Here is an 8,649-nt window from a genome sequence, read left to right on the forward strand (position 1 = left end):
TGAAATATAATAAATGATAAAAAATAATTTCAGCTTGCCAAAGCAACATTTCTCATTACTAACTACTAAAAAATCTAAAAAAGTAACAAAATAAGTAACATTTTTAAATGAAAATATAAAAACGAATTAAAAATATAATTAAAAATTAAAATAGTATCTCAATAATACTAAAATAACACGACTGCAGTTTTTTTAACAATCATTTTGTCACCAATTCCAGAACCTTGATGAAATTTTTAAAAACTCTAGACACAAAACTCCAAACAGTCATTATTTGTAACACAGGCTGTCCAATGTTCAAAACTTTGCATGTTGCGTTCATATCTTTAAAGAAGCCTTGCATTTGCAGAAGCATTGGTTCAAATAACTCATTTATTATGAAATATCATATGAACATTACTTTAGATCACCCACACACAAGACACCCATAGTTTCACTGTGTAGTTGTTAGTACAATCATTAAATATAGTTGTTCAAAACACATGGTGCAGCTTTCATTATGGTTCTAGACATTCATACCTCATTGTAATAGACTAGAGAGAAAAGTACAGACACTGGAATCATTAAACAAAAGTTGAAAATTGTTGAAGAAATAATTAACTCACAACAGGTTTTTCCAAAAACTTCAGATAAGAAAAAACTAGATAAGAAAAAAAGACAAGAAAAAACTACAGTAGGCCTACAGTAAAATGTCAACTGGAGTGTTCCTCACTGCACTTCTATGTTTTTATCAACCGTCTTGTGGATTTGGCCACAGGTTCTCATCCCCATCATGATGGATGTTTTTATTAGCTAAACATCTTGTAAAAAATCTGGCATGGCAAATCCAGGCCTGACATTGGTCTCCTGCTGTGATGTCATTGCACGCATCATCTATGGCCTGTAGAAGAGCGACTTGTTTGTGAAGGGCCTTTTGTGAACCTTCCACCTCCATATGGAGAAAAATTGGGTTACAGTAAGAAAAGGGGAGTATGGGGTAAATACAAGGTGATAAACTGTGGATGGGCCTGAAACCATGATTGCACTCAGTGTCATTGCTAGGAATTCTGGGCCCATAGCACTGATTTTGCTATGGGGCCCCCTCAAAATTACAAACATTCTGGGCCGCTCTCAACAGCTGGGCTCTCAACCTCTCCTCCATGTCATGGCCAGGTTAAACCCTGCCCTGAGAAGAGATGATGCCAACCCCTCAGAGGACCTCAGATGATGCCAACCCTGAAACAACATACAGAACTACCACATTTTGCTATAAGTTTGATTGCATCATATAATAATTGCTGTTAATAGTGTTCATCGTCTGTTTTATTACGTCTTAAATTGATTTTTCCGTACTGCTGGTTCGTCTGGTCAGAGGAGAACTGGCCCCCCGACTGAGCCTGGTTTCTCCCAAGGTTTTTTCTCCATTCTATCACCGATGGAGTTTTGGTTCCTTGCCGCTGTCGCCTCTGGCTTGCTTAGTTGGGGACACTTCATTTCCAGCGATACCGTTGACTTGATTGCAAAGATACTATTTAAACTGAGCTGGATGTTGACATCACTGAATTCAATGATGAACTGTCTTTAACTGAAAAATTTTATGTTTACTATTGTCATTTTTCATTATTGACACACTATTTTCCTAATTAATGCTGTTCAGTTGCTTTGACACAATCTGTATTGTTAAAAGCGCTATATAAATAAAGGTGACTTGACTTGACTTGATTCATCCAAAAAATAATGGTTTTTATCAGCTTCCAGCTCCATCACCCTCTAAAACGACATTTATTGTAGGAAAAACATATACTGATAACAATGATGTAGAATTTTTGGTGATTCCCCCCCAACAACAGGCATCTTGAAACTGATCATACCTGAACATACTCAGTCCTCAGTTACTTCACTTTCATTATCTAAACATGTAATATTATTCATCATTTCCCATAAAAACTATGCTTCAAGAGTAATGCAAGCATTTTGAGCAGTTGTATCAATTGACAGTTAGATCATTGTAATGAAATGAATAGACACTCAACAAGATGTAACGTGTGAGTTGCATTTTGAAATAGTAATACTTTGATGTTAAGTTGTGTCATTTTGAACCGGTGATTTTAGTTCAATGAAAAAAAATCTTTGGTTTGTGTATTGTATCCAAGCAGTTGGAAAAAAGTTTTGAAAAATGACATGAAGGTCCATGCAACCATCTGACAATCAAGAACAAAGCCACCCCATCTTTATACTTTCAATGTCTTTATTTGTTTAGAGCTGAGATACAATGTTTAACATAACACATTTAAACACATGAATGAGGTTTATTAGAGGCAGGAAAGCTGTAAATATTTTTTTTTTTTTAGAACAACACAGATCAATCAGGCAGCATAACCTGAACCTACTAAAATAAACTTTACTGTGAGATTACTACTAGGAATGTTTTTCCATTTATAAAATCTCAAGTTACAAATTGTTCACATTTTTATAAACCGGTTAAAAATCATACATATGTCTCATTGCTAATGTGTTTGTTACGATTACATTGGTCCTATATGGACTTTAGAGAGTTCAGACCATTTACCATCAAACCACTTAGTTATGAATTACATACTGCTAGTCGAATAATTACTATTAATGGTCACCAAAGCCACATTCCTACTATATTGGAAGCAATTGGACAAGAGTCAAAAGGCTTAAAATACAACAATTTTCCTATTGGGTCCATTGCTGGTGACACCTGCACATAAACAAATTTGCAAAAAATGCACATTTATAAAACATTCATCAGCTTCATCTGTGGGACACTGTATTTCTTGCGACGTCACTGATCCCTTAAACCCTCTTCAATATATATTCATGGAACTCTAGGATTGATATAAATGTTGTTCTGAGTAAAGGTAAGGTTTAGATAACAACTTACAACACAGAAAGAGTCAACAATCAGTACAAAGGAAGTGAATGATTAAGGAAAGAGTGACTGAGTTAGACATCTGAAAGCACAGTAAACAGTAAAGGTGCATGAATTGTCTAATTAATTTACACATAAATAAGGGACTCTAAATGTCACTCCTCAAATCAGTATTAATCACCATAGCATATTTTTAATAATTAGCAACCTAGTTCTCATCCTCTATTCCTCTTAAAGCATCTGACTTAACGTAACAGATCATGTTGAGGTAGAACAGAGACACCTACAGACTGTTGAGGGGAATCCTGATACAATTTGCTTTGGTACATTTAAATTATTAAAAAAGTTGGCTGTTTTGTTAAAGATTAGTGCAAACAATTGCCTAGTAATTATAATGCTACTTTGTAGTTTTATCAAATACATTTTACATTTCAAACATCCACAGGGGTTATTATAGCTAACATTTTGTTGCCACTGGTAGTTTGTACCAGTGGAACTGTAAATCCTGTACTGAAAAGTCAACTATACAGACAACTTGGTCTATTTGTTTACACCGCAGATCACTGAAGGAAAGTTCAAGAGACTGAAAAACTCATCACTTGAGTTTGAAAAGGCACTGAGCAGAAAATCTGGAAGACCTGCTTTTATATAAATGCTATTTATATAGGCACAATGGGTGAAACATAAGTAAACTATTATTATTATTATAAGTCTGATACAACAAGCTTCATGACTGCTGTAATAATACATTTTTAGATGCAGCCAGATCTACCACTGGCCATATCCATTCATGCCATTATCCCCCGATGGAGTGATGGTGACTGAATCGAGAAAAGGACGGAGTGCTTGTCCAAAAGGTCTATGGAGAAGGAAAGTGTAATTCAATCCAGTTATTACTAATACTACCACTAGTGTCAACAACAAATTTGATTGTAAAGCTGTAAGGGCAAACTTACGTAGCGAGCACCTCAGATGGGAGGTCAGTGATGTATGAGGGAATCTTAGTTCCTGTTAAAAACTGTGCAACCTCAGAGCTAAAGGTGTTACAGTTGTGTTCAAAGAGGTGGTATTTTTCAGGTCTGTGGAAAAAAAGGAGGAAGTACAGGTTTGCACATACATGTAAATGGTCATTTCTGTAGTTAAAAATGATGAGAGATTTCTCAAAAGACCAATGCCATACTTTGTCTTTGCATACTAAACTAGGAAAATATGCAGTTTCCTGTTAAATGCAAAAAAGAAAGATATACTGACCTGTAAGTAGACTCCCTGAGCGAAGACAGATATTCCTGAAAAAGGTCCCGGGGAACTTCTGTGTTTCCAAGGTCCACTGTGGAATCAGACATACCTAGAATAGTACCACCCTGAAACATGAGAACATTTCATGATTATGATGGGTTACAGACTAACATAGCCTTTTACTTTTCAGATATCTTGAGAAACAAATGTATCTTACCGGAAAGCAGCTTAAAATGCCCCCTCCTCCAAAGAAATACTCTTCCCCATAAACCACTATAGATGTGTGCCTTCATTAAGTAATCCAATATTAATGCATTAAAATAAAGACTTGTTAAATTCAACTGTTTATTAAGTTTAAACAAATACAAGATATAAGCATTTTCAATAGTGGTCTCAAACCTTTGGACTCCTCTGTATATTAAATTCTGCTGCCTGAGAGTTTCAAAAAAGTAAACAAAAAAACATACTCACCATATTCCCTCGACTTGCTTTCCTGTCAATGTAGATACAGAATTGCAATCAGTCATTTCTTCACAAACGTCCAAAGGTGAATTTTTCTCCAGAATGTATAAAATATCTTATTTCACTTTGACTTTATGAAAAATAAACAAAAACCATCTCAACAACACTAAAACACATATTTCTATTCTAGAGGCATCGCCACCTCCCCCGGACAACTTTAGCCGACTGCAGAACTCACCTAACATCATGGGACTCAGCTGACGGGCCAGTCCTTTTGACAGGTCATAAATGAACAACTTTACGTTGAAAGACCTTCTATCAGCCATCGCTACGGCTTTAGACAAATGTGCGTTTACAAACAAAAACGCAACTCTACAGCTAGCAAACTGAAACTTAGCTTGAGTTTCTCGCTCTGATTGAACTCGAAAACCCAGACTTCAGTGTTTTGCTTGCTCACATTTCCATCATCGCATTAAACATTGACAAGGAACACATTCGTTGTCGTTTTAAATTATTTTAGGAAAATAATAAACCACAGGTTTTTGACAAATCCGACACAGCGTTCACGTCCGCTTCGTCACAGTGACACAGTGATATTTTGATACCGGTTTTGACAAATGTGCTTATTCATTGGGGACCCGACCAATAGCAGCACAGATACATCTGTCAAAGAGCTGTAATATCCTCCAAAACGCTAGATGGCGAATTTTATAAGAACAAACATGCTGCTGTTCATGCCCACCACAGAATCTACTAGTAAGCGGAAGTCATGTTCGAGATTCGGTTCGTTTGAACAGTTCATTTCAATAGGCCAGTTCAAAACTCCCGATTCAGCGACTCTTACCTCATTACGTGGTCCCTGACATCCCGGCGTGTCATAAACATGCTTTAAATCTTTAATAAATCCATATATGGACCCATACTGATGTTTATTATAGTATTTCGAATAGCTTTTGCTTGTTGCCCTTTCGGTCAAACCCTGAGTCCGAAAATGCTCACACATTACAAGCCAGGCAAATTATTCGGTTCACTCGAGAATCGCTGTGAACCAGTTCGATTCGTGGACAAATTGTGCAGATATCTAGTGGGAACCGAGTCAATCTATTCAAAGAAAAGAACTGAGTGACATGAAAGATTTGTTCACGGCCATGAAAATGTTTGACCTCCTTAATTTTTAATAGTAATTTATTTATTTACTTTATTATTATTACAAATGGTATGTTTATCTGCCATGTGCTGCTTTATATATTTTTTTACATTTTACCTTATTTGTATAGTTGTATTTTATATTTAATCTGTATCTATCTGTATTTATGTTCTACTGTTAGTGTTATCTGTATGCACCAAGGGTCTGAGAGGAACGCAATTTCAATTTTCTGTGTGTATGTGCTGTACATGTGGAAGAATTGACAATAAAGCAGACTTGATTTGACTTTACTTCCTCGTGCATGGATTAACCAGTCACTCCGCTTTTGTCTCGCCATTGGTTCTTGCCGTTCAATAGTCGTCTCTGATACGCTATTGGAGCTGTCACTCAAATTCTGGCGCACTGACTGGATGCGTGCATGCGCGGTTGTAAAGGAATACAAAGTTCTGTTGCTGAAAAGAAAAAAGTGGCTAATCTTAAATTTAAGAAAATTTGCTTTGTTTTTCCCCAATTTTAATTGAAAGCAACCCTGAAACGGTTCTTGGCGAAAGTGACCAGTGATGGCGGAGTGGAGAAAGTACTATCCAAACGAAGACGATGAGGTTGAGGAGGACGAAGAGGATTCTGGAGGTTAGCACAGCTAACGTAACTGCTTTAATTGTCCTCTGTGATATAAGTTGCACGCTTTGTACTCTATTAAACTTAACTTACTTATATGAAATTAAGATGTGATTAAATAAGAAAATCTTAATTGCTTTTAAATTATTAGGGGATTACAAACTCAGTGGCCGCGACAGTCTGGTGTTTTTGGTTGATGCATCCAAAGAGATGTTCATCAAGGGTGAGGATGGAGAGCCATCTAATTTTGACATGACTATGCAGGTGAGTCAATCTGTAACATTGTATTCATTCATTGTCTTTTATTTTCACCAAATATTCTTGTGTTTTTCTCCAGTGCATATCTGATAGACATTATTTTCTGTTGTATCTAGTGTGTACGTAGTGTGTACACTAGTAAGATCATAAGCAGTGACAAAGACCTGGTCGCTTTGGTGTTCTATGGGACTGAGCAGAGCAAGAATCCAAGAAATTCCTTCAAGCATGTCTACATCTACCACGACTTGGATTCACCTGGTGGGTAACTAACTCTTGGTGCTTTTCAGATTGCCTATATGATGGTGAATTTATCTCGCGTACTGATTCCCTTTTCAGGATCTCAACGTGTACTGGATATTGATAAACTGCTGGGTGAGAAAGGAGCTCAATTCGCTGAAAAGACCATGGGCAGTGGCGAAACGTCCCTCGGAGATGCTCTGTGGTGCTGCTCCAACCTTTACAGTGACATCAAGTTGCGACTGTCACACAAGCGCCTGATGATCTTCACTTGCAGGGATGACCCTCACGGAGGAGACGGTGCTAAAGACAGACAGGCTCGTACAAAGGCTGCTGACCTTAAAGAGACAGGTAGGCTAAATGGAAGGGGAAAATGACAGTCTTACTGATGGACAATTTATAACCTATGTTCTGTTGTTCCTCAGGTGTGGTCATAGACTTGATGCACCTTACAAAGCCAGGAGGTTTTGATGTTTCCCTGTTCTTCTGTGACATTGTAAGCCCTCCTGAAGATGAAAGCGAGCTTGGCCTCCAGATTGAGCCCTGCAGGAAACTCGAGGACTTGCAGAAGAGGGTCAGAGCTAAAGAGTTAAAGAAAAGATCTCAAAGCAGGTAAATGCACTGCACTGCACATGTCAAATCATTCACCAGATTGCTTGTCCTATATAGCGTCAAGGGGATGCTGGATGTATACAGCAGGTAATACGTTTCTGTAGTGTTTGTAATTGCATTTTATTTCAATTTGCTTCAAGAAAAAGACAGGCATGTTGATAATTTTTCAAATCCCTATGGTCATCAGTTCCTTTCTTTCCTACTGTGATGTAAATCCAAACAAGAAAAAATATATCTAGTGCAGGACTAGTCCATCAAGAATTGATACTAAATTTCTCAGATGATACAGAATGACATCTACCGATACTTAGGTTTTTTCTAATGTTGTGAACTATACAGGGAACCTCTCATTTTGTGCATTACTATAATATAAGAGTTTAAAATGAAAAACAGAGCCCAAACCTTTACATTCAACTTCTAGTTATTTTCAGATATAATAATCGCATTTAAAAGCGTACATTCTTGTATACAACTCAGTTGCACATAAAGTAGTTTTCATAATAACTTGTCTTCAGGACAGATATATAATTAAAGGGGTCATATGATGCGATTTAAATTTTTCCTTTCTCTTTGGAGTGTTACAAGCTCTTGGTGCATAAAAAGATCTGTAAAGTTGCAAAGACTAAAGTCTCAAATCCAAAGAGATATTCTTTATAAAAGTTAAGAGTCAACCACGCCTACCTAAAACGGCTCGTTCTAACATGCCCCCACATGTCTATGTCACGATGTGGGAAGATTTGCATAACGCCGCCCAAATGTTCACGCAAAGAAAGAAGGCGTAACTTTTATTCTTGCTGTAGTATTGTTGTTGTTGCCGCTGCCATGTCGTGAAGGCACTGTGTGATTCGTTGTGAAAGCGAAACTACTTTGTTTGGCCTTCCAAAAGAGGACGATATCTGCTTCGTCATGCCTGGAGCTGATCCGTGCTGGTCGCTGAGGAAATACAACAACTTTGCGCTGTGGATCACCGGATCGGTTTTCACCGTGGACGAAGCGGAGTCCAGCCCAGAGTCGTCACATGTCCTTCCGGACGCTCCTTCGTCGAATCCGCCGGCCGTGCCGTTCTCAAGCCCGCCGCCTCTGCTCACTCTAACCCTCCGGCCGTTCCTTACGCTAGCCCCTGGCCTCTGCTCACTGTAGGCCACCGTGTGTGACGCTGTGTTTCTTTGTGAAAGCGAAACTACTTTGTTTAGCCTTCAAAAAA

The 8,649-nt window shown here is 37.8% G+C and overlaps 2 protein-coding genes across 2 annotated transcripts in view; one reads left to right on the plus strand and one right to left on the minus strand.

The window, feature by feature from the left end:
- Positions 1-2,209: 2,209 nt before the first annotated feature.
- On the minus strand, positions 2,210-5,155 carry LOC107660862 (desumoylating isopeptidase 1-like). Its single transcript, XM_016450301.1, has 6 exons — positions 4,812-5,155; positions 4,583-4,604; positions 4,329-4,398; positions 4,127-4,236; positions 3,832-3,954; positions 2,210-3,734 (listed from the first exon to the last, which is right to left on the minus strand). The coding sequence occupies exons 1-6, from the start codon at positions 4,897-4,899 to the stop codon at positions 3,644-3,646; spliced, it is 504 nt and encodes a 167-aa protein (XP_016305787.1). The 5' UTR covers positions 4,900-5,155; the 3' UTR covers positions 2,210-3,643.
- Positions 5,156-6,012: 857 nt separating this feature from the next.
- The window catches only part of LOC107660868 (X-ray repair cross-complementing protein 6-like), a 9,634-nt gene continuing 6,997 nt past the window's right edge, over positions 6,013-8,649 (plus strand). The window contains exons 1-5 of the mRNA XM_016450304.1: positions 6,013-6,350; positions 6,490-6,602; positions 6,713-6,854; positions 6,933-7,184; positions 7,259-7,445. Coding sequence (XP_016305790.1) covers positions 6,281-6,350; positions 6,490-6,602; positions 6,713-6,854; positions 6,933-7,184; positions 7,259-7,445 — 764 coding nt within the window. The 5' untranslated portion in view covers positions 6,013-6,280. The remainder of the gene's footprint in view (positions 6,351-6,489; positions 6,603-6,712; positions 6,855-6,932; positions 7,185-7,258; positions 7,446-8,649) is intronic.

Source organism: Sinocyclocheilus anshuiensis, unplaced genomic scaffold (assembly GCF_001515605.1).
Source record: "Sinocyclocheilus anshuiensis isolate Anshui unplaced genomic scaffold, SAMN03320099.WGS_v1.1 scaffold2562, whole genome shotgun sequence".
In the NCBI taxonomy this organism is placed as follows: Eukaryota; Metazoa; Chordata; class Actinopteri; order Cypriniformes; family Cyprinidae; genus Sinocyclocheilus; species Sinocyclocheilus anshuiensis.

Bases quoted from the DNA above. Each gene is read 5' to 3' on its own strand.
- LOC107660862 (XM_016450301.1), bottom strand. From the start codon at position 4,899: ATGGCTGATAGAAGGTCTTTCAACGTAAAGTTGTTCATTTATGACCTG. The intron at 4,237-4,328 runs GTAAGATACATT...CTCATGTTTCAG, and splicing joins GCATTTTAAGCTGCTTTCCG to GGTGGTACTATTCTAGGTAT. The intron at 3,735-3,831 runs GTAAGTTTGCCC...CCTTCTCCATAG, and splicing joins CCATCTGAGGTGCTCGCTAC to ACCTTTTGGACAAGCACTCC.